At 35.3% G+C, this 26962-nt stretch overlaps 1 protein-coding gene across 5 annotated transcripts in view; it reads left to right on the top strand.

Moving 5' to 3' along the window:
- SPATA6 (spermatogenesis associated 6) overlaps positions 1-26962 on the top strand; it is a 176845-nt gene that overhangs the window by 69562 nt on the left and 80321 nt on the right. For all 5 annotated transcript variants that reach the window (XM_067008221.1, XM_059060205.2, XM_067008226.1 and 2 more), the window contains 4 exons: positions 11161-11202; positions 12507-12631; positions 22255-22335; positions 26659-26952. In XM_067008221.1, coding sequence (XP_066864322.1) covers positions 11161-11202; positions 12507-12631; positions 22255-22335; positions 26659-26952 — 542 coding nt within the window. The remainder of the gene's footprint in view (positions 1-11160; positions 11203-12506; positions 12632-22254; positions 22336-26658; positions 26953-26962) is intronic.

Raw genomic sequence — 26962 nt, forward strand, 5'->3', positions numbered from 1 at the left:
GGTTCGTGCCCTGGTCCAGGAAGATCCCACATGCTGTGGAGCGGCTGGGCCCGTGAGCCATGGCCGTTGAGCCTGTGCATCTGGAGCCTGAAAAAAAAAAAAAAAAAAAAAAAAGGTATATCCTTTTTGTGTTGGTAAAAACATTTGAAACTTTCTATATCTTACTTTAACTTATTTATTTCATTATGTCAGGTATTACATCAAAGCTGACACATAGGAGATTCTTAATAAATGTCCATTCGTGGGTCAGTTCTACAACTTGCCTTCCTGGCTTTTTATACTAGGTTAATTTGGTATTGCTGATGGGCTCTCATAACCTTCAGATTGATGCTAACACAAGTTATTTCTCAGTGCTACCTTTCAGTCCTTTTACTTCTTGGAGAACTTCCTTTTTAATTTATCTTGTAGATATTTTAAACATATTCATTTCTCTTATTAGATATCTCTGTTTAAACGCCCACCTTCTTAAGATGAACAGATGACTACTTCTTACTTCATTGACTAAAATTGAGGCCATGTTAGTGAATCACTTCAGTTTACTGCTCCCTTCTTCTAAAAGTCATCTACATCGTTTCTCATTCTTATCACCTTTCTCCTGGTCCTGGAGGATGAGGTTTCTGCATTCTGCTCAAGATTATTCTACTTGTCCCTCTTATTCATCTCCTCATGCCATCTCTAGTATCTTGATCATTAGATTTTTTTCCCTCTGTGTTTGCAATGTCTCTCTTGCTAACCCTCACACTGTATAAATGTTATATGTTTACATCTTTAAAAGATATTTCCTGTCTTCATCCTCACCCTCATTTAGCTACTATCCTATCTCTTTATTCTACTCCTCATTCAAAATATAACTTCCTTACCTCACTGTATATTTTTTTTTCTTTTTTTGTGGTATGTGGGCCTCTCACTGTTGCGGCCTCTCCCGCTGCGGAGCACAGGCTCCGGACGTGCAGGCTCAGCGGCCATGGCTCACGGGCTCAGCCGCTCCGCGGCATGTGGGATCCTCCCGAACCAGGGCATGAACCCGTGTCCCCTGCATCGGCAGGTGGACTCTCAACCACTGCGCCACCAGGGAAGCCCCTCACTGTATATTTTGTAAATTACTGGTTTCTAGTTCTAGTAAAGTTGTTAATGAAAACAGTGCAGGCTGAGCTCAAATCTCAGCTCAGGAATTTATGTTTGGTAAACTTAACCATTAGTCTCTATTTGTTATCTGTAAAATGGAAATAATGGCTTGTTAGGGTTGTTTTAGGGATTTGTTTGAAGCTCATAGGAACTCAGTCAGTCCTGACACACAGAAGATGTTCTCTAAATGGTAGTAAATACTATTATTTTGACTATCCATATTCTTTTTTAAAAACTGTAGTTTTCTACTTTGTAATAATGTTTTTCAAATAGTTGAGATTACAGAATAAGTGACATCAGAAAAAATATAGTGTTAATATGTTTATCCTAAGTTTGTTTGTTTGATTTCTAATAACATTTTATATTCAGATATTTTCTAAAGGATAGGGTTTTACTTTGTGATCAGATATTATAATTATTGTAAGTGCAATAGACCAAGTTTCTTAAATGCCAGTCTCTTATTTCAGTATCATCTTTAGCATTAGTTCTTTTTTTTTTTTTTTTTTTTTTGTGGTACGCGGGCCTCTCACTGTTGTGGCCTCTCCCGTTGCGGAGCACAGGCTCCGGACGCGCAGGCTCAGCGGCCATGGCTCACGGGCCCAGCCGCTCCGCAGCATGTGGGATCTTCCCGGACCGGGGCACGAACCCATGACCCCTGCATCGGCAGGCGGATTCTCAACCACTGTGCCACCAGGGAAGCCCAGCATTAGTTCTTTTCTGTTCTTCCATTTATTGATAATAGGATGAGAAACAGCATGATGTATTCATGGAATATGCTGTGTGATTCAAGGGGTGATAGAAAAGTCTTCCAAAACAAAAGTTGCTTATCCACTGGCTTATGATAAAATTTGTTTTTTAAAACTTTTTGATTGCCTCTGCAGATTCAGTCACTGTGAGAGAATATAGGGGATTCAGAAGTGAATAAAATAAAGGCCGTTTGTTCAAATGAGTATCCATCTTAACAAAATAAGGATCAGACATGTAAATAAATAATCAGAATCCTTGTATATGTGCACTGGATTTGAGAAGGTCAGAGAACTGTTGGATACAACATTCACATGGAAGTTGACATTGATCAAAATTATGGCCAGTTTTAGGTTTGAGAGGAAGATAAGCCTGTTTTATCTTTGGTGAAAAAGTGGGAGGGACCTTGAAGTTAAGAGATTGTAGTGAGAAGGAGGATGAGCAGTTGACAAAATCATATGGCATGAGACTAAAAGGAGAGGATTAACTTCTTGGTAAGAGCCTAGTGCTTCTACTATCCTCTTTTAAAAACTTTTATTATTGTTATTTTAAAGAAAAATTAATATATGTTCAGTTTATAAATTATAGGAAATATGGAGGAATTCTGAAAATTTTAAACTGATTTTATTTACATAACTAAATAACATTTGAAGGAGGAGTGTGAAGTTGAACATGTAGAATGTGTGTCTCTTATTTTAGAATTTCTGATGGAAAAGGCAGAAGAGAACTTTAACAAAAAACAGCATAGTGTGAGCTCTCACGGTGATGCTATTAGAGCACACACACACAACTTTCTCTAATCAAAAACATTAAAAAAACTTTTTTAGAGAAAATTTTATAAATATACAAAAGTGGACACTAAAAGAGAATAATGAATCCCTTCATACTCATCACTCAGCTAATAATTATCAACTCATGGCTAATGTTGTTTTAACTATATCTCTCTACTTCATCACCCTTTTCCAGATTATTTTGAAGGAACTCTAAGACATCATATGCTTTTATCTATTAGATATCAATATATAAAATATAGGAACAGTACCATATCATACCTAAAAATGAACATTTTTTTAATATTAAATATCAATTCAGTTCACATTTCCTCAACTATAACTTTAAAAATAAGTCTTTTGTTTGAATTGGGATAAAAATAAGGTCCATACATTATGATTGGTTGATGTCTCTCAAGCATATATATTCCTTTGTTAATTTTTTTCTTTAGTGTAGCAGTCTTTTTTTTTTTTTTGCGGTACACGGGCCTCTCACTGTTGTGGCCTCTCCCGTTGCAGAGCACAGGCTCTGGACGCGCAGGCTCAGTGGCCATGGCTCACGGGCCTAGCCACCCCGCAGCATGTGGGATCTTCCCGGACCGGGGCACGAACCTGTGTCCCCTGCATCGGCAGGTGGACTCTCAACCACTGCGCCACCAGAGAAGCCCATGTGTAGCAGTCTTTAATATCTTTAATACATTATTTTTCTAGATATTTCACACTTTTAAACAAGATTATAATGTCATTCCTAACTGTTGCTGACATATAAAAAAATATATTATTTGGCATATTTACCTTGTTTCCAGCAACCTCGCTATATATATTGATTTAAAAAATGTCTTTAGGTTCCTTTGGACTTTTTATGTACACAATCACATTGTAAATGGTGAGAATTATAGCTTCTCTTTTGTTATAGTTATATCTTTTATTTCTTTTTATTGCTTTATTATGCTTTCACTGGTTCAGAACTCCAGTAAAATGTTGAAGTGAATGATAGTACTGATGGCAGTGAATGAAGTGAATGTCTCATTCCTGATCTCAGAGAGACAACTTCAACATTTCATCACTTGGTATGATGTTTGTTTTAGGTTTTTGGTAGATACTCTTTATTAGATTAAAAAAGGTCTTTTCTATTTCTAGTTTGCTAAGATTTTTATTTGAAAATGAATGATTATTAACTTTTATGAAATATTTTTTCTTTTTTCTGTTCAGGTGGTAAATTATGTTACTTTAGTTTTGAATATTAAACAATATTAATGTATTTATGGATTTGATTAGGTAATATTTTATATAGGAGTTTTACATTTCTGTTTATGAAATAGATTGCCTGCCATTTTCCTTTCTTGTAAGGTTCTTGTCAGGTTTTAGTATCAAGGTTTTGCTGGGCTTATAAAGTAAGCTGAGAAGTGTTCCTTCTTTTACTGGTCTGCAAAAGAGTATGCATGTAATCAGCATTATTTTCTTCCTTAAAAGTTTGAAAATTCACCAGTGAAGTCATCTATCTTAGTGTTTTCTTTGTTGTAAGGTTTTAAATAATGGATTGTTTATGTGTGTGTGCATCTACACATATATCTGTATATACACACATATATACACAACTATTCAATTTGTTCTATATCTGCATAAGTTTTAAGTTTCCTTTTTGTAGGAACTTGATTTTTTTAATATATCAGATTATTTTGAAGTAAATCTCAGATATTATATATCCTTTCATTTATAGATATGGATATCTAAAATAAAGGAATGCCTAAAAATGAACAGTTTCTTAGTATCATCAAATATCCACTCAGTTCACATTTCCCCAATTGTTCTATAATTGTTTAATCATATTTGGTTTGACAGTGATTCAGATAAGACACATTCAATACATTTGTAGCATGAAATTATTCGTAATGCCTTAGGATTTAAAAATATCCCTATGTCTTTCTTTTCATTCCTGATATTAGTAATTTGTATCTTTTCTCTTGAAGAGTCTTGCCAGGCATTTATCAACTGGTGAATTGAACCTTTTATTATTTTGATGCTTTTACTTTAATGATGACTTTATCTCTTATAGTATAGCCAAACCAGCTTTCTTTTAGTTGTCATATGTTATATATTTGTCTATATTTTTGTTTTCTGTTTTTCTGTATTCTTACATTTTACATGTATCTTGTGAGTGGTACTTGGAGAGAGGTTTTTGTTTTGTTTTGTTTTAATCGAATCTGTCTTTTAATTGGACCATTTAGAGTATTTCTAAAAATGCATGATATAATTATAGGGATTAGTGGTTATCAGGGATTAGAGATGGATTGGAGAGGGAGGTGGATGTGGTTACAAAAGGGCAACATAAGAGATCATGTGGTGGTGGAGCTATTCTGTATCCTGGCTGTGGTGGTGAATACACAAACCTACACACCGGATAAAAGTGTATAGAACTAAATATAGATATACACATTCACATACAAATGAGTACAATTAAAACTTTTAATCTGGATAAAAAAAGTAGATTGTATCAGTGTCACAGTGGTTGTGATATATTTTATTATAGTTTTGCAAGTTGTTACCACTGGGGGAAGCTGGATAAAGGGTATATGGGATCTCTGTATTCTGACAATTTGTTGTGAATCCTCATTATCTAAAAACGTTAAATTAAAAAAATGTTTTTACTGATATATTTTGGTGTAAATCTACCATATTGATATCTACTTTTTATTTGTTTGTTGAATATTAGTGCTTTTCTTTTTCTACTTTACTTTTTTAAATAGTTTTAAAAAATATTTATTTATTTATTTGGCTGCCCCAGGTCTTAGTTGTGGCACTTGTGATCCTTGGTTGCAGCATGTGGGATCTTCAGTTGTGGCATGCAAACTCTTAGTTGCAGCATGTGGGATTTAGTTCCCTGACCAGGGAAAGAACCCGAGCATGGAGTCTTAGCCACTGGACCACCAGGGAAGTCCTCTACTTTTCTTTGAATTAACTATTTTTTGCTTTTTCATTTCTACACTTTCATTAGCTTGAGGGTACATGTTCTTTAACTATTTTGGTTTTTTAGTGTTTAGTATAGAGATTACAGCATGCATGCTTGAGTTTTCAGAGTTGTGTACATATTTTTATTTTAACCTCTTCTAGGACAATGAAGAACCTACAACTACTTAACTTCTAGATTATATGTTCTTTTTTGTCATGCATTTTAACTTTTTGTGCAATGAGACTACACAGAATATTATTGCTATTATTGTATAGGCATCATTCATTTCACTTTACAACTGTATTTTACCTTTTTGGTTGCTCTTTATTTCCTTTCATTTTTTAAGCTTCTCAGTTTATTGTGTCTTTCTGAAGAATATTCTTTCATAATTCTTTTCTTATAGTCTTTTGATGATAGATATCTTGATTTTTATTTATCTGAAAATGTCTTTATTTTATCTTTTTTGAAGTATATTTTTGCTGAATATTGGTATGACTGTCTTCCAGCCCTTAGAAAATACTATTGCATTGTCTTTTTGCTCCCTTAGTTTCTGTTGAGAAATCATCTGTTAATTTTATTGTTACTTCTTTGAAGGTATTTTGTCATTTTCTGCTGGCTTCTTTTAACATATTCTCTTATGTCTTTGTTTTCCTGTAGTTTTACTTTGATGTGCCCAACTCTGTGTGTGTGTGTTTTAAAAATTTGTTCTGCTTGGTGTTTGTATCTTGGTATCTTTCTTCGGATAAATTCTGAGATATAAACTTTTCAAATATTTCTTCTGCCCTTTTCTCTTCTCTCCTTTTACAAATCCAGTTGCACATTGTTAGATCCTCTTACTCTATCTTTTTTTTTTTTTTTTTCCTTTTTTTTGTTACTCCAACCTTCTGGCTTTCTGTGCCTCTCTCAAGATATTTATTTTTGTCTTCCAATTCCAAAATTCTCTCTTGGGTCATTTGTAATCTGCTGGTAAATCCGTTTGTTGTGGTTAATTTTTGGTTATTTTTTAGCTAAAAAATTTCCACTTGGTTCTTTGTAACAGTTTCTAGTTCTCTGCTGACATTCTCAATCTTTTATTTTCTTGAACATATTAAGCATATTTTAAGTTGCAGTCTGGTAACTAATTTTTCTGGATCTCTTGTTGATCTGTTTTTATTTCCTGTATTTCTCTTGTGTTTTGATCCCAATGGTCTTTTTTTCCTAAATATCTGGTCGATTTTCATTAAATGTCAGATTTTGTATGTAAGAATTTTAGAAATAATTTGAAACCTTAGATGAAGATATTTTCCTTCAGACAAGATTTATGATTGTTTCTAGAGGGCACTAGCAATTCTGGATCAACTTAATTTTGACAGGATTTGGGATGATTCAGATTTAAGCCTAAGTTCTTAGTTGGCTGTCTTAGTCCATTTTGGCTGCTATAACAAAATACCATAGACTGGGTGGCTTATAAATAATAGAAGTTTATTTCTCATACTTCTGAAGTCTGGGAAATCCCAGATCAAGGAGCCAGCAGATTTGGTGTCTGGTGAGGGTCCCCTTTCTGTTCATAGAATGCCATTTTCTCTCTGTGTCCTCACGTGGCAGAAAGGGCAAGGAAGTTCTCTGGGGTCTTTTGGGCACCAGTGGCACTAATGGGCACTAATCTCTTTAATGAAGGCTTTGCCTAATAACCTCCCAAAAGCCCTAACTCTAAATATCACATTGGGGGTTATGATTTCAACATATGAATTTTGAGGGGATACAGATATTCAGTGTATAACATTGGTTATCTATTTTTAGTTTACTCTTTATTCTCTTTTTTAAAAACTTTTTAAAATTAGAGTAAAGTTGCTTTACAATATTGTGTTAGTTTATACTGTACAGCAAAGTGGATCAGCTATATGTATACACATTTCCCCTCATTTTTGGATTCCCTTCTCATTTAGGTCACCATAGAGCACTGAGTAGAGTTCCCTGTGCCATACAGTAGGTTCATATTAGTTATCTATTTTATACATAGTGTCAATAGTGTATACACGTCAATCACAATCTCCCAATTCATCCCACATCCCGCTTTCTCCCTTGGTATCTATATGTTTGTTCTCTATTTCTGCTTTGTAAATAAGATTGTGTATACCAATTTTTTCAGATTTCACATATATGCATTAATATATGATATTTGTTTTTCTCTTTCTGACTTACTTCACTCTGTATGACAGTCTCTAGGTCCATCCACGTCTCTACAAATGACCCAGTTTCATTCCTTTTTATGGCTAATATTCCATTGTATATATGTACCACATCTTCTTTATCCATTCCTCTGTCACTGGATATTTAGGTTGCTTCCATGTCCTGGCTATTGTAAATAGTGCTGTAATGAACATTGGGGTGCATGTGTCTTTTTGAATTGGTTTACCTTTTCAAGATTCAATCCTATAGCCTAGCCATTTTATCAAGCCATTTGCTCTTAACTGCAGACCTCCTTTCTCATCTCTTCCCAAGGTCATGATACTCCAATTTTTGTTTGAGCTTATCAAAAGCTATACCTAGCTTCTTAGCGTCTTAGCTACCTCTGTCAGAACTGTCAGATACCCAAAAGGAAAAGTAACCTCAAATACCAGGCTTATCTCTCTGTGTTTACTTCTTTTTAAAAAACTAATACAGATATATATTTTTTAATTATATATATATATATATATTTGGCTGCGTTTGGTCTTCATTGCTGCGTGTGGGCTTTCTCTAGTTGTGGCGAGCGGGTGCTACTCCTCATTGTGGTGCGTGGGCTTCTCATTGCAGTGGCTTCTCTTGTTGTGGAGCATGGGCTCTGGGCACATGGGCTTCAGTAGTTGCAGCACACAGGCTCAGTAGTTGTGGCATGTGGGCCCTAGAGTGCATGGGCTTCCGTAGTTGCAGTACACGGGCTCAGTAGTTGTGGCACATGGGCTTAGTTGCCCTGTGGCATGTGGGATCTTCCCAGACCAGGGATTGAACCCATGTCCCCTGCATTGGCAGGCAGATTCTTAACCACTGCATCACCAGGGAAGTCCTGTGTTTACTTCATATACTGAGTTTCAGACTTGCAAGTTTTTTACTACCTTGTTAGGTTTCTCCTGCCTTCAAGCAGATTTTTTAGTTATCTACCTTTTCAAGTCGATTTTAGCAGGAGGTTTGTTTTTGAACCTTCTAATCTCTCAGATTACCCTGCTATGTTCCATTTAGAGCCTTCATACATCCTGTTCCTCCTGCTTGAAAACCTCTAGTTTCCCACTCCCCTATCTCCTAGTTTACATCTATTCATGCTACGGGTCAAGTCCTGAAGAGCTCTTCCTCAGCCTTCACTGACTACCTGACAAGATTATCTTGTTATACTCTCTTATAGCACTACCTGAATGCCTTTATTGTACTTGTAGTTTATAATTATATATTTATTTGTATCTTTATTTCATTTAATGTTTGCCTTTTCAACACAATGTCAGGTGCTTGAGGAATAGGACTGTTATCAGTTTTTTTTTTCTTATTACAGACCCAAATGATAAGCTACAAGGAATATTTAATATTTCTTCAAAAACTGGACATATAAGTATTGGGTTAAATGACTCAGATTTCCCTTGGATGAAAATAGCAGAATTTAAAGAAAGAGAAAGATTATATTCATGGGTTCTTAGAAGGTAGAAAGGGCATAATTTATATTTTATTTTTATTTTAAAAATTTATTATAAAGTACTTCAGACATATTAAAAGTGTGAGTTTTGTAATATTCCTAGCTGTACTCACCAGTCTGCTTAAGAAATAGGCATAATTTATTTTTATAAAAATATACAGAGAGCCCAGAAATATACCTCTATAAATATAGTCAACTGATCTTTGACAAAGGAGCAAAGGCAATACAATGGAACAAAGATAGTTTCTTCAGTAAATGGTGCTAGAACAATTGGACATCCACATGCAAAAAAAAAAAAAAAAAAAAAAAAAGTGAATCCAGATACAGACCATACACCCTTCACAAAAATTAACTCTAAAAGGATCATAGACCTAACTGGAAAATGCAAAACTGTAAAACTCCAAGAAGATAGCATAGGAGAAAACCTAGATGATCTTGGGTATGATGATGCCTTTTTCGATACAACACCAAAGATACCATAGTGTCGTCTTTGAAAGAAACTATGAAAAAAATAATTGATAAGCTGGATTGCAGTTAAGTTAAAAACTTCTGCTCTGTGAAAGACAAAATCAAGAGAATTAGAGACCAGCCACAGGTTGGAAAAAAAGTATTTGCAAAATCACATCTGATAAAGGACTATTATCTAAAATATGAAGAGAACTCTTAAAATTCAACCATAAGAAAACAAACAGCCCTTTTAAAAAATGGGCTAAAGACCTTAACAGACACCTCACCAAAGAAGATATACAGATGGCAAATAAGCACATGAAAAGATACTTCAGATCATATGTCATTAAGGAAACGCAAATTAAAATGAGATACCTGTACATTCCTAGAATTGCCACAATCTGGATCAGTGACAGAATCAAATGCTGGTGAGGATGCAGAGTAACAGGAACTCTCACTTATTGCTGGCGGGAATGCGAAGTGGCACAGCTGCTTTGGAAGACAGTTTGGCGGTTTCTTCCAAAACTGAACATACTCTTTCCATATGATCCAGCAATACTGCTCTTTGGTATTTATGCAAAGAGTTGAAAATTTATGTCTACACAAAAACCTGCACGTGGATGTTTATAGCAGCTCTGTTCATAATTGCCCAAACTTGGAAGCAACCCATGTCTTTCAGTAGGTAAATGGATAAATAAACTGTGGCATAACCAGACAATGTAATATTATTCAGCATTAAAAAAGAATGAGATATCAAGCCATAAAAACACATGGAGGAACCTTGAATGCATATTACTGAGTGAAAGAAGCCAATCTGAAAAGGTTATATACTGTATGATTTCAAGTATATGACATTCTGGAGAAGTCAAAACTATGGAGACAATAAAAAGACAGTGATTGTGGTGGGCGGAGGGTGGGTTGTGGGGAGGAGAGAGATAAATAACCAGAGAACAGAGGAGCAGGGCAGTGAAAATACTTTATATGATATTATAAAGATGGATAATGTCATTATACATTCGTCCAAATCCACAGACTGTACATCACCAAGAGTGAACCCTAAGGTAAACTGTGGACTTTGGGTGATTATGATGTGTCAGTATAGGTTCATCCTTGGTAAAAAATGTACCATTTCTGTGAATGATGTTGATAGTGGGGAGGCCATGCATGTTTTGGAGGGCAGGGGATTTAGGGGAAATCTCCATACCTCCCTCTCAATTTTGTTGTCAACGTAAATAAAACTGCTCTAAAAAAATAAAGTCTTAAAAAAATCAGAAAAAAACCTAGAAAGATTAATTTCTACCAGAGATTAATAAATCCACAAGATACATAGCAACCAAAAAATATACACAGTATACTAAGATATAAACATATATGTAGACTACTGAGCAATTACTTTGGCTTTTAGGTACTTCTGTGGTAAAGTAATTAGTTATTGTTTACTATAAATTTGTTTATTTAAGGAAATTTTTCTTTTAAACTTTCAGATGATACAGCATTGTTTGAGTTGATTCAGCTAGTTCCGCCAGGTACTGTATTGTATTTTTTTTGTGTGTGTATTGTATTTTGATAAGGTAATTGACATCTGAACTCATTTCAATGAAATGCTTTTTAAAAAATCTCATCTTTTCCCCTTCTTCCCAAATTAAGAGCAACGTTGAGTCTCTAGCATTGGTCTACTATGTGTAAAATGTCAGTAGGCCAAAATAATATATATAGAAAGACTGACATAAATTATATTTGAACACATTGTTCTAAAATTGAATAGTCATAATTTAAAGTGGGAAATAACCCAATATGATCCTAGCATATTTTGTGACATTCATAAAAATTAACTTCTTTAAGATTTTGTGATTTTTCTAAACCAATATGCTTTTGCTGATAAAGTAGTTCATTATCTTTGTTTTTGTGTATTGACTGTTATTGGGAATGTAGGGGAATTAAAACTGTACCTACTTAATAAACAGTACAGATCCCTGCATTAGGTAGAGTTAAAATCTGAAGGATAGTTTTATTATTTATTTTATTTTATTTTATTTTTTTGCGGTACGCGGGCCTCTCACTGTTGTGGCCTCTCCCGTTGCGGAGCACAGGCTCCGGACATGCAGGCTCAGCGGCCATGGCTCATGGGCCCAGCTACTCAGCGGCATGTGGGATCTTCCCGGACCGGGGCACAAACTCACGTCCCCTGCATCAGCAGGCGGACTCTCAACCACTGCGCCACCAGGGAAGCCCCAGGATAGTTTTATTTTTATTATTGATTTCTATGATTATAGAAGACTCTATCTTAAATCCTTTTTTTATGTGAGAAATAGGGAACTATATTTTATTGAAAGCTAATAGTCTAAAATTTTTGAATATCACATATATACCTAATTCAGGTAACCACAAATTCTATAAAATGTCTACAGTTTTTTCAATATGTAACCTAATATCTCATAATGGCAGGTAGAAAATAATGGAAGATGGAAAAAAAATTCTGGAGATGGTAATTAAGTTTTATATGTATAAATGTTATGTCAGTTTGATATGTTTAAAAGGATTTTCTTTTCTAGGAACTCATATGTACTTAAAAAGTTTACGTGAACATCCCCTTTCTACAAAAGGGGGAGGGAGAATTTGTAGTATGTATGACATTTCTGAATAAGTAAATGTGTTAATTCGTTTAACATAACTTTATTTTAATTTCCCTTTCATAGAAAAAAAATTAAGTCCATGACCCTGAAGCAGGTATTTCATTAAGGCATCAGGCATTATATATTTATACTTGATGATATTGTATCTAAATAGCATATTTTGTTATAATTTGAATCATAGGGTATCTTTCTTGTAGTGGGTGAAACACTGTCTACATATGATGAGAATACACGAGATTTCATGTTCCCGGGTCCAAATCAAACTTCTGGACACCATGACTCAAACCGCCAGGTTACCATGAGGAGGATTTCTGGCCTTCGTGTAAGTGCTTACTATTTTCTGAATCAAGTCGTGATGCAGGATCATTGTCAAAAACCACCACATAGCCCTCAATATCTGAAATGTGAAGATGTAATTCAAAGTTTAATTTAGTTTAAAACATAATTGCTTTGTGAAACTATGATGTTATTTTAAACATACTGAAACCTAAATGAAAATACTTTAACAAAATGCACGCCTCTACCTTCCAAAATTAACAAGCATTATTTTGCCTTATATTCTTCAGATTTCTCTCCTTTTCTTCTCTCCCTTTCCTCCCCTCCCCACTGTCCCTATGTCTTTGTCTCTCTTCTCTTTATTTTTCTCCCAAAAGAATGGCCAATAAATATTTGAAAACATGTGTAATCCCATTAGCATTTAGGAAAGTTCAAATTAAAACAATCATATGATTTCATTTTTATAGCCATAAGATTGGTAAAATTTACTAATTCTGACAAATGTCAAAAGCATGGAAAAATGGAAGCTTGTATATGTTGCTATGTCATGTAAATTGGAACAACCACAATTCAGGATTATCTAGTGAAGGCCAAGATTCTCAGTATGTCTGGCATACTAAGAGCCTTCTTGGGAATGTTCGTTTGTAGCATTGTTCATAGTAATGAAAAATGGCAATAATTGAAATGTCCATTAGTAGGAGTTTGGATAGAGTAATTATTATATGTTCATGTAATGGAAGTATGTATTCATACACCTAAAAGTGAAAACTGCATTAAGTGGTAGCCAACTCTCATCTTTTCCTGCAACTTCTTCAGTTTTATTGGATAATTAATAATATTTTTATTCCTGAAAATTCCTTATGCCTAGAGAGACTGAGTGAAGCCCCTGCTGTTTCAAAGAAGAAAAAAGTAAAAGTTGCTAGGTTGAAATTATTTGGACAAATATTTTTCACTAACTTTAGGAGATATTAGAGCAGTAAGGAAATTGGGGTGCTACATGAGCCAATATGGTGAATCAAGTAACTCCTCCTGTATTTCCTGTAGGAAATAGCAAATTTCAGCTTGCTGAAAGTATAAAAGTTGACTAGCAAATTATTAAAATATACCTCCTTTGGGATATTTTCAGTGTCCATTAGCCCAAAAAGTCTTCCAAGAATGTTTCAGGGACTTTCTAGAAGCCTGCAATGAAAAAAATATCTGATTTTAAAATTAAAGTTTTTTTTAAAGTAATTAAAAATGCTGTATTATACCAAATTGGCAATATAAACATAAGAATATGGACCATTAACAGGTATTTTTCTTTATTGAATTTGAGTTACTTTCACATATATCAAAAAAGTTTGGATTACTAAGGCAAAAAGTCTATATATATTGTTAAAAGATAAATTGGGGCATATTAAGAATTTTGAGTTTATTTGAGCAAAAATTGATTTGATTCAAGCAGCATCCAATCTAGCAGATAGAAAGAAGCTCCAAGGAGCTATGCAAAATGAAAGATTTTTATATCCAGAAGGGAGGAGGAACAAGGAAATTATTCTAGGCCAAAAAGTATGTTGATTATTGCAAGCTTCCTTTCATTTAGGGGATGGCAGAGGGTCTAATCAGATGGATTACCTAGTGAGTGCTAATCAGGCGATTCCTGATTGACTGGTTTAAAATTCCATTTCTGGGAGAGCCGAAACTGTAATTAATTTAAATCTGTTTGGTGATATGGGGTTTAGCGTAAGCAACTCAATTTTGGGCCTGTTGTTTTTAACAGTATAAAAAGTGAGACTTCTGGTGATGATGGTGTGAAGGCGCTGTCAATTACTCTCTCCACACAAGTATAAAACTGGACAAAATTGTCACAAGCCACAGTTTTAGGGCACTGGAAACCGATCGGCAGTTAAGACAAATTAAGAAGTATCCCTGCTTAAATAGCTGCTAAAACTTTGGGTAAAAATGGCAGAAGTATGTGGTCACCTTGCCTAGGACAGCTCTCATACCCTGCATAGCCAGTGAGAATGGTAGCTTCACTAAGCCTGGGGCAAGTTGCAAAAATTAGTAGCTTTGCTACCAGAGAGGTCAGAATCTATTTTGGGCAGTGATACCGTGATTTGTAATAAGAAACATACATTTGGTCTTCTTGCCCCATTCTTGGCACAGAGCTCATAAAACCTTTGGAATTTCCTGTGTTTAAGAGCTATAAAGGTGTCTTTTGTTATGTTAATGAGGAGACTTTTGGAAGCTCCTTGGGAACCTAAGGATGGGGGCTTGATGCCAGGGGAACCAGCCAGGTGATTAGAGGGTTGGAACTTTCAGCCCCACCCCTGAGAAGTAGAGGGGCTGGAGATTGAGTTCAGTCACCAATGGCCAGTGATTTAATGTCATGCCTGTGTAATGAATCGGCTATAAAACCCAAAGGATGGGGTTTGGAGAGCTTCCATGTTGGTGAACACGTGGAGGTACTGGGAGAGTGGGTCACCTGGTGAGGGCACAGAAACTTCTCCCTGCTTCCCACATATCTCACCCTAGACATCTCTTACATCCGGATGTCATCATATCCTTTTATATAAATTGGTAAACTAAGAAAACTGTCTTCTGAGTTCTTTGAGCAGCTGTGGCAAATTGATCGAACCCAAGGAAGGGGTCATGGGAACCTCTTATTTGTATCCTGTGGGTGACAACCTGGACTTGTGGTTAGCATCTGAAGTCAGATAGGAGCAGTCTTGTGGAACTGAGCCCTTAACCTTTGGGATCTGATGCTATCTGCAGATAGTGTCAGAGCCGAGTTAAATTGCAGGACACCCAAATGGTGTCGCAGAGACTTTTCTTGGTGGTGTTGGAAAACCCACGCATTGGAATTGGTGTCACAATCATAGGGGCAAATATTGTGTCTTTGCCAGCTAAATGTGGTGGATTCAGTTAGCGCATGAGAAAAACCCACAGCTTTGCTAGGCCGATTGCAGTTCCAATCAGAGAGAGCAGCACACCTGCCAGAAAATTGACAGGAGACCCTGGAAGTAAGGGAGCAATAAAAGGGCTGAGATGAGCTTTCCACTCATTCCTGGCTGACTGAAACTATGCACGTTCAGGGGAGACAGTGGGAATCCAGCAAAAAGTGAAAGCCAAGGGAGACTAGAGATCTGCTGTACCTTTGAGTGCATTCCCCAACCCACACACAGGCAATCAACAAAGAGTGGAACCCTTACAGGTTCATTGGATGACCACTAAGCTATGCATACTCAGATGAGACCACTAGAACGAATACAAGAATAAAAAGACATGGCATATATATAAATTGAACAGCAAAATAGCAGTTGTAAATTCAATCATATCAGTTATTGTATTTAAATGTGAGTGGACAACACATTCCAATCAGTAGTTTGCTCTCCTGGCAGCCAACAATGCACCCTTCCTCAGAATTCTGATGATTCTGCATAGACATCTGAGTCTTAGGCTGTCTTCCTGAACCCATCACTGTGGCAAGGATTCAAGTCACATCTGAGGTTAGATCCTGGCACTATCACAGGCTACTACTATCACTATGCCATGGAGATAACGTTGTTTGGTGGATTAATGAAATCTTGTAAATGGTTATTTTAGTACCTGGTATGTAGAGAATGATCAGTAAATGTTAGGGATACGATGATGGCCATGGAGATCATGACAAGGTGCTGTTGTTGGTGGCAGTGATGTTAATCAGGATCTGTGACTTTCTCATCTTTGATCTTACCTCTTAGCACAGATCTTTGTATGTACTTAAATGACTCTTGGTTGAATTGAATGAATTACATCTTATTGTAGACTTCATAGAGGAAACTGACATTTCCGATGTGTGATGATTAAATTTATTTTGGTTAGGTTGTGACTAGATGTTACTCTGAAGGTATTGTGTAGATTTGACTGATGTTTACAATCACTTGACTTTAAGTGTAGGATATTACCCTTGAAAATGTAGGTAGACCTCATCCAGTTAATTGAAGACCTGAAGAGCAAAAACTGAAGTTTCCAAAAGAATAAGGAATTCTGCCTCAAGACTGTAATATAGAAATCCTGAGTTTCCAGCCTGCTGGCTTGCTTACATATTTCACATTCAAGACTACAGTATCAACTTTGCCTGAGTTTCCAGCCTGCCAGCTTTCCCTGTGGATTTTGGACTTGTCACTCTCACAATTGCATGTACCAATTCCTTAAAATAAATATCTCTCTGTGTATATATTCTGTTAGTTCTGTTTCCCTGAAACCCCAGTTGATACACATGGGTTTTGAAAGATCTAAAAATAATGGCTAAAACACTGAGTATTTACTATATGACCAGCAATATATGGGGAGGGGTAAAGTGATAAGTTGCAGTCCAGGCTGTGGTACTTATAAAATATGTCCACAAATGATATGACACTCCTCTCTTCCAAAGGCAGTTTCTTAAGTATGGACTCTACTTAGTGACTCTAACAGGTAAACTGTGGTGCTGAAGTGACAGTTTTAGACTTTTGAGACCAGGTCATTAAATGCACTGTGGCTTCTTCCTTGCTCTCACTCTTATATCACTCACTCCTGGGGAAGCCAACTGCCATGTGTGAGGACACTCAAGCCTCTGGAGAGGGCAGAAGCTGGGACAGCTTTGCTGGAGTGTGTATGAAAACTTGAAGAGCCTTGAAGAAACCGTCCAATGAGTGTTTGGAAGAAAATGAGGCAAATGTTATTGGAAATTAGGGGAGAAAGGAGGAGCCCTTGTTATGTAATGGTGTAAAGTTTAGCTGGAATATGGGATATAGAAAAAAATACCTGATGAAATGGGTGGTCTTTGTAAGGAGACTTTCAGACAGAGTATTAGAGTGGCTGTCTGGTTTCTTCTTGCTGCTTATAGCAATATATAAGAGGAGAGAGAAGCAAAAGGAAAGCCTGTTAATAACACAAAAAGTAGTTGGAACTTACTGTTTTTGAGGATTCTCAGCCTTCCCCAATGGCAGATATGTTGAAATTAACGAATGACTTATGAGCAAAAATCATTCTAAGGTATGTTCAGGAAATTTTGGTCTGATGGTAAAACCAAGGGTATGACTGTAAAATCCTTATTAAAATCTCCAGAAGATACAAGATGTTGCCTCAGAAAATCATTTAATTAAACATAGGTTTTATTTTACTTTATTTTTTACATTAAAATTTTTTTTAATTAAAAAAATTTTTCATACAATTTTTATAATTGAAGTATAGTTGATTTACAACGTTGTGTTAGTTTCAGGTGTACAGCAATGTGATTTAGTTATATATCTACATATATATATATTTCAGATTCTTTTCCATTATAGGTTATTACAAGATATTGAATATAGTTCTGTGTGCTATATAGTAGGTCCTTGTTGTTTATCTATTATATGTATCATAGTGTGTATCTGCTAATCCCAAACTCCTGATTTGGGAGTTCTGACCAGTGTGAGGTGATACTTCATTGTAGTTTTGATTTGCATTTCTCTAATAATTAGTGATGTTGAGCATATTTTCATGTGCCTCATGGCCATCTGTATGTCATCTTTGGATAACATACAGATGGCAGTTTAAGTCTGTTTAGGTCTTCTGCCAATTTTTTGATTGGGTTGTTTGTTTTTTGATAGTGAGCTATATTGAGCTGTATGAGCCCTTGTTGGTCACATTGTTTGCAAATGTTTTATCCCATTCTGTACATTGTCTTTTCATTTGTTTATGGTTTCCTTTGCCATACAAAAGTTTTTAAGTTTAATTGGGTCCCATTTGTTTATTTTTGCCGTTATTTCCATTACCCTAGGAGATGGTTCCAAAAAAATAATTGCTGTGATTTATGTAAGAGTGTTCTGCCTATGTTTTTCCTATAGGAGTTTTACAGTATCTGGTCTTACATTTAGGTCTTTAATCCATTTTGAGTTTATTTTTGTATATGGTGTTAGAGAATGTTATAATTTAATTCTTTTATGTGTAGCTGTCCAATTTTCCTAGCACAACTTATTGAAGACACTCTTTTCTCCATTGTATATTTTTGCCTCCTTTGTCATAGATTAATTGACCTTGAGTGCATGGGTTTATTTCTGGGCTTTCTATCCTGTTCCGTTGATCTATATGTCTGTTTTTATGCCAGTATCATACTGTACTGATTACTGTAGCATTGTAGTATAGTCAGAAGTCAGAGAGTGTGATTCCTCCAGCTCCATTCTTCTTTCTCAAGATTGTTTTGGTTATTCTGGGTCTTTTGTGTTTCCATACAAATTTTAAAATTATTTGTTATAGTTCTGTGAAAAATGCCAATGGTAACTTGATAGGGATTGCATCGAATCTGTAGATTGCCTTGGTAGTATGGTCATTTTAACAATATTGATTCTTCCAATCCAAGAACATGGTATATATTTCCATCTGTTTGTGTTGTCTTCAGTTTCTTTCAAGAGTGTTTTATAGTTTTCAGAGTATAGGTCTTTTGCCTCCTTAGGTAGGTTTTATTCCTAGGTATTTTATTCTTTTTGATGCAGTGGTTTGGGATTGGTTGGGATTGGTGGGATGGGATTGGTTCCTTAATTTCCCTCTCTGATAGTTTGTTGTTCATGTATAGAAATGCATCAGATTTTTGTATATTAATGTTGTATCCTGCAACTTTACCAAATTTATTGATGGGCTCTAGTAGTTTTCTGGTGTGTCTTTAAGATTTTCTATGTATAGTATCATGTTATCTGCAAATAGTGAGGGTTTTACTTCTTCCTTCCAATTTGGATTCCTTTTATTTGTTTTTCTTTTCTGATTGCTGTGGCTAGGACTTCCAAAACTATGTTGAATAAAAGTGATGAGAGGGCATCCTTGTCTTATTCCTGATCTTAGGGGGAATGCTTTCAGCATTCCTTTTCACTGTTGAGGATGATGTTAGCTGTGGATTTGTCATATATGACCTTTATTATGTCAAGGTATATTCCCTCTAAGCCCACTTTCTGGCAGAGTTTTTATCATAAAAAGATGTATAATTTTACCACATTTTTAAAGGTTACTTTCCACTTACAGTTATTACAAAATATTGGGTATATTCCCTGTGTTGTATAATACATCCTTGAGCCTATTTTACACCTAGTAGTTTGTACTTACCACTTCCCCACCCCTATATTGGCTCTCCCCCCCTTCCATGGTAACCACTAGTTTATTCTCTGTATCTGTGAGTCTGCTTCTTTTTTTGTTACATTCACTAGTTTGTTGTATTTTTTTAGATTCCACATATAAGTGATATCATACAATATTTGTCTTTCTCTGTCTGACTTATTTCACTTAGCATAATGCCCTACAAGTCCATCCATGTTGCTGCTAATAGCAAAGTTTTTTTCTTTTTTATGGCCAAGTAGTAGTCTATTGTGTGTGTGTGTGTGTGTGTGTGTGTGTGTGTGTGTGTGTATATATATATATATATATATATATATACACCACGTGTTTTTTATCCATTCATCTGTTGATGGACCCTTAGGTTGCTTCCATATCTTGGCAGTTGTAAATAATGCTGCTTAAACATATGTTCTCGAAGATGATTGAAGACCAGCAGAAGCCCTGTAGAGGTGGGTGTGGCTTTTGTCTAAGGAAGTGAACTCCAATTATGTTCACATGAGAACTAAATACATTTTTAAGAGCATTATATTGGCAGAAGCACCACCAGCGTGGTCTGAAATTGAGAGACCTTACAAAATGAAAAGGCTTTTGGACCCCCAAAATTCTATTGACAGGACCCAAGCTCAGAACACTGTATAGCTCTAGACATTGTCCACCTCTTGTTGCAAAGGAATGATAATTCAAAGGATGGAAGCAAGAGCCCAGAGAGTGGAGCCAAAAACTATGGATAGTTATTTCTGAGCAGAAATAGGACTAAACTTCTAAGTGAGAAACTTCTAACATTTTCCTGGCTGATTTCAGAATTGCTGTGGACCTGTGATTTCTATTTGCCTGTTTTATTCTCTTTTTTTGAATAGGAATGTCTATAGTGATTATCCTCTGCCTGCTGCCCATGTGTACCTTGAATATATGTGGGGCACATAACTTGTTTCTTTAGTTCATAGGTCTTCTAATTGTGAGGAACTGTATCCTAGAAACTGTATTTGAAGAACCGTACCTGAGACAGCTGAATAACAATTTGATTTAGATGCCAGTATCCTGGATTTCAAGCTGAAGTTATAAAAGGATGAGACTTTTCCCCTTTCCTTTCCTTTTCCTTTTCCTTTTTCTTCAGTAGGGCATGAGTTTAGTTTACACACGAGAGGAATTTCATTTGTGGTCAGAGAGTGAACTGTGGTGGTTTAAAAACATGTCCCCCGAATTTTTGATGCTCCTCTGCTAAAAAGGTAGTTTCCTTGGTTCTAGAACGTGGGCTGTACTTAGGGGCTCTAATGAGTAGAATGTGACAGAAGTGACAGTGTTATGTTAGACTTCTGAAATTAAGTCATAAAAAGGATTATGTCTTCCTCCTTGCTTTGCTTTGGGAGAACTAGTTACCATGTCATGAGGACACTCAGGCAGTCCTGTGGAGAGGTTTGTGTGATAAAGAGCTGAGTTCTCTTGCTAAAAGATAGAAAATAACTGAGTCCTCCAGCCAACAGCTGTGTGAATCTCAGGAAGCAGATCTTCCAGCCTCAGTCAAGCTTTCAGAAAACTACAGCCCGAACAACATCTTGACTGCGATCTCATGAGAGATTTCAAGCCAGAACCAACTAGTTCAGCCTCTGCCAGACTCCTGACCTTTAGGAACTATGTGAGATAGTAGGTACTGATGTTTTAAACTGCTAAATAATATGCTATGCAGCAATGGATAACTAACAAATAAGCATTATCAATAAAAGTATGTTTGCAGAAAAACAGTCGTCCGTTTAATTCATAGGTAACTCATATTTAACCTTTTTGTAGTGTGTAATGTTTGAAACTTTAAAGTTAGTAGGTCAAAGACTGGGTGAGATATCTGACCTCCAATATATTAGAGTGAAGCTGCCCTGGGCACAGACAATACTGTCTGTATCTTTTAGTGTTTTGGTGAATATGTAACTTGTGTTCTTCCAAATATTTTCTCAGGTGCTTTGTGACTGTTCCTTTGAATTTTAGTATTTGTCTCTGCTTATCTCAAAACAGTGTTTAAGCTGATGATTGAAATGTTACAAGAAATAGAAACCAGATTCATACATTCATATATCTGAATGTAAGCTACATTATGGGAAAAACTGTTGCAAGAATTGGTACAGACTTATCTCTCTTCTGTTTTCAAGAACTGCATACCCAGGAGCTGTGATTTTTTTTTTTTTTTTGACATGTGGAGACTATGCAAAGTATTTCTGGATTATGTAGTTAAGTACATCTTAATCTGTAAAAGTAAAAAGAGCCAGAATCCATTAAGTATTTTCAAATATTTAGGACTTTAATATTATGAAAAATCTTTAAAAAATTGACAGGGAAATACTTGAAAATGAAAAATATCTGAATTTTTCAATAAAAGTGATATAATCACTTGTAAGTGAATCATCAGCAGTGAAACTGTTTCTTGATAACATTTAACATTCGTTTGTTGTCTTTATCCTTAATAAGAAGTTCAAACTAACAAATAAAGCAGCTGAACCTTGGTAAGTGTTTGTTACTATAGGTCGTGTTTTCACCAGTAATAATTAGCTTTTTAAAAAGTAAAATGTCTACTAATACCCTCTCTTTCTTCCTCAGGGAATTGCTCCAAAGCTGGAATTTTCTACAACCTCAGTGATTACCGAATGTCTGATAAGTTCAAGGAAGTGCCGCACTCAGGTTAAAATCATTTATTTAAAATATCTAATGGTTTAATTTATTTGTTCATATTTATCGGGCATTTGGCAAGCATTATTCTTTAATTTTGGCTACAACTCTTTTCACATTTTTTTGATCAATCTCTAGTTTAAGTAAAACAATTATCATAGGTATTTAGTAGTTTGGTTACATGTTAATAAGTGTGGAAGTGAAAAGCTTGGTATACATGGTAGATGGTACTTTTTTTTTTTTTAATGGAAAGAAATCGGGCTGCCAGAAAGATGTTGGTTTCAAGAAGTTCCACAGAGAACTTGATTGGGGGCTTCTATGAATCTTAAAGAAGTTAAAGTTCAAAGGATACCTTTTTAGTGAATGGGACCAGAGGTTCTCAGGCTGGGATATAGGTGGTTGGTGGGTATAGCTTCTTGAGTGTCTCTAATTCCTTAAGGGACTGCTGCTTAGTTTGGTGGCTCTTCTAGTGCTATCAGATCAAGAGAAGCTTCGATACTTCAGCCTAATAAAAGTGCCTTCTATGTTTGTAAAAACTGCCTTCAGTAAACTCAGATATCTGGATCTAATATTACATTCTGGTCTAACTTCCTACTGAGTTACCAGGATCATCTTGCTACCCTGACCACAGGTTATCTAATAATGTCTAGGTATCACTCATACATATGTGACTACATTATGACCAGGTAACAATGGCCAGCCTGTGATGATGAGCCAGTAATATATAAAGCCTAGAGGACCCAAACAGGGCAGAACTGGACCTATGGTGGAAAAAGTAGAATGTTAATTTCCTGCATTATCAGTTTCAGAGTGAATTTGCTCAGGGTGGTAACTTGACAAGCTAACAAAGGTAAAATATAATTGTAAGATTATCAAGGGGATCTTTCTTATTTTGTTTAGCAAGACATTTGGTATGTTAGAGTTGGGCCTAATTATTTATCTTTTAAATGCAAGCTGAAACACTGCTACTAGAGATCTAATGATACATACTTGCCAAATTCAGAGCTGGGTTACTGACTTGTTTGGAGATATGCACTGTGCACATTTGTAAATTGTCAGAAATGCTTGCTCTGGACTCACAAAAGTTTCCTCTCCACACTGAGGTATGCCTTTACTGGGTGGGTACAGATTTCTTTTTTTGTCAGGAGTGTAGTATACACACAGAAGAGTACACACATTCTAAGTGTACAGCTTGGTGGAAGATTCCTTACTAAATGTAGAACTGTCACCCCACTAGTAGTTTCACTGGACTAGCATTTTCCTTTGTAAGCTTTTGGCTAACTTGCTATTTCAATGTTTGTCATTTGTTTTTTGTTGAACAGAGATGTGAGAGAATAGGCTTTGGTTTTATTAAGAAAATATTCTTGAGAATCAGACAGATTTGGGTTCAAGTTCCTCAAAAGACTGGTTTAAAGATTAAATTAGAGAATATATGTGTCTGCACATAATATATAATTAATAAATTTTGTGGCTGTTACTGAGGTTATTAGTTTTTTAATTAAGATAATTGAGATATAGAAGACATAGATGAAATATAAGATGATGACATTGTCTGGTAGGCACAACAGAGTATACACTTTTACATTAAAATTCTGAATGGTAACAGCCAGAATGTTAATCTTATTTGATCTTATTTGAGAACATGCTAAATCCACTTTTTTTCCAAGTGGATATTAGTTACAATTAACATTTTAATGGCTATAAAACAGCATTTTCAGTTTCAAATACAGTTTAAGAATTAGACAAACCATTTTTGGCTTTTAAGAGAGGAGTGAGTGAAATAAGCTCTTTAAAATCATTTAGGTTTATAAATATTTATAATGATCTTTATTCCTTTTGGCACATTATTTTCAAATTTTTTGTCACAATTGATGTTTTGCCACCAGTTGAATGGCCTGAAAAAAAATCAACATATTATTGGGATTTTCTGGAATATATCTAGTTTTCTATGTAGTCTCTTTTACCTACTGCAAAGTAGAATTTATTAGTAAATAGTTAAATATTACTAGTAACTTTATTAATATGTTTGATAATCTATATCAGGTAGCTTTTGCTGTGTAACAGGCCACACTAACTTAGTAACTTAAAATAAGGTGTTGCTCACAGTTGTGTGGATTGGCTGGGTGATTTTTTTGGTCTGGGCTGCCTAGGCTAGGGCTGAGTGGTCTAGGAGGGCTTCACTTGCATGTCGGCAGCTGGCTGACTTGGTGTGAGAGGGACTTTACATTCCTGGTGTTTGACTTGATTTCAGCTGGGGTGATGGCCACAGACTCTCATCATCTAGCAGTCTAATTTCAGCTCATTCACATGTGGCAGGAAGGTTTTCTGGAGTAAAAGAAGACTAGCACTTTTCAAGTCTCCTTTTGTCACAAGTGCCGTTGTCCTCATGGCCGATGTAGGGAGGCGTTTTGTGTAAAACAGTATGAAACAGCCACTATTTTAAGTTTTATTGGGCATTAATAGGATGCATTAAGGGTTGATTAGGTTAGAAAGTATGAATCTGTGGTAGATACAGCACCGTTTCTAACTTCCTCTAGTGGTATTCAGCATTCAAAAGCTGTAATCAAAAACGAAGATGGAGTTCCTTTCAGTTTGGTATAAACAAGAGGTGGGTAAGAAGGAACTTTACAGCATTGCTGAAATAGGTGACGATGGGTTCATCCGGGTCTACAGGTAAGAGATCTTAAAAATGTATGAGGATCTGGGGTAAAGAGATCTAGGGGCTGAGGGAGATGAGGAGGACAAGTAACAGATTCAGTGAAAATAAAAGAAGTAGGTTGAGGAAAAGGTTTGGTCAGCAACGGGTTTTCAGAGTTTAGGGTGCAATGGATCTGTATAATGATAAAATCTAAGATGAAGTAGAAAAAGACAGTTAAAACTCAGAAATAGAAAGTCTAAGTCCAAGTTCTTGGAAAGATTCATTGCCTGAACATTTTATTAAACCTGAAAGGTTCTCTTCATGTGTTAATAATGCTGCTTCTGTGAGTCAATGTGATGTCATAGAGATGGGTGAAGTGGGATGAAAAATTCTGAATTACTTGTTGAAGTCATTGAACAAGGTGGGAGAAGGTCCAGGAGCGTAACAAGAGCTAGAGAAGAAAGAAAGATGATGAAATAATCTGATGCTGCTGGTCTGTATGAAACTTGTGGACTTATTTTTCTAAACAGGAAAATGTTTTCTTGTTTTCCTGTTTTCTTTCCTGTTTTAAAAAAAAAGTAGTTTCCTACTTTAAAAAATATTTGATTCTTCTCCTATTTCACATTTGTATTTTATGTACTTAGAAATAGATACCCTTAGCAAGTAGGGAGGGGGATTGAGAAAGTAGAGAAGAGGGGAGGTAGGATTGGTGGGTTTTTAATGTGATAAAGTTCGGAGTACATTCAAAGATTCTCAACTGTCCATTTTCTCTAATATTGGAAAGCTTATAAATCTAGACAAAGCTTGAAGAGGTCTTAAATTATTTACTTGTGATCCAACTTCTTTAAGGCAGAGACTATTTGAATAAAGTATCCTAATAACACAAAATATTTAGAAATATCATTTGTGTTTAAAATTTTAGAGTGTTAGCCAGTTTTACTAGAAGACAGAGTACTAGTCATTAAAGTTTGTAACGTGTCTTTTGTACATCTTTACTTTTATAAAAATACAGAATTAAGATGTTATGGTTATCTGTCATTGAATTGTAAAGTTTTAGTTTGGAAGAGATCTTAAAAATCCTAATCAACTTGTATAATCCAAATTATACATTTTATGAAAAGGTATAAAGCTTTTCTTCAGATTTTCACATTGTGCAAATGTATGTAATCATAATAGTATGAATGAAACATAGTTTTCTCCATAAAGATTTTATAATCAACTAATTAGACATGTGTGTTGCTAAGATTACTAAACAAACCCTCTTAAATTATATAGCCAATTATTTGAATACATAATTATAAATGATAAACCAATGTTTGCATTAGTTTTTTAGTATACTGAAAAATATTTTTTTACTTTTTTCTTAGATTTTTCAAATGATTAAATATTGGGCTTCAACTTTCTTAAAGTACTTGTTATACTTAAGAAGTGTGGTACAGTATATTTTATTAACTACTAGACAGAGTTATTTAGGAGGATATGGATTTGACTTCCCTCAGGATCTACATTGATAAGAGAGACTGATCTAGTTGGCTTTGATAGATTATATGTGCCTTAAATTACTTTTTAAGGTTTTTTCTACCTGTAGTTATATATATACATATATATATGATATATGTATATGGTTTACCCAAGGGTCATAATATGTATAAAATATGTCTCTCCTGACCAAATGAATTTTTATTTTTTATGTTTAGGATAAATTTATTCACCATACGGCTCCAGTTGAAAAATCACACGGCAGCCTGCAAACCAGAGCATCAAGGTCACAAAAGAAAAAATCCAAGTCACCTGAGAGAAATAAATATTGCACAAATGCAAAAAACTACGAACAGCCTACAATTTCTTCAAAATCACACTCTCCATCTCCTTACACAAAAAGACGCATGTGTGAGCTATCTGAAGACACTAGGCAGCGGCTGGCCCATTTAAATCTGGGCCCCTATGAATTCAAAAAAGAAACAGATAAACCACCATTTGTGATTAGACATGTATGTGTTC

Source organism: Kogia breviceps, chromosome 1 (assembly GCF_026419965.1).
Source record: "Kogia breviceps isolate mKogBre1 chromosome 1, mKogBre1 haplotype 1, whole genome shotgun sequence".
NCBI lineage: Eukaryota > Metazoa > Chordata > Mammalia > Artiodactyla > Physeteridae > Kogia > Kogia breviceps.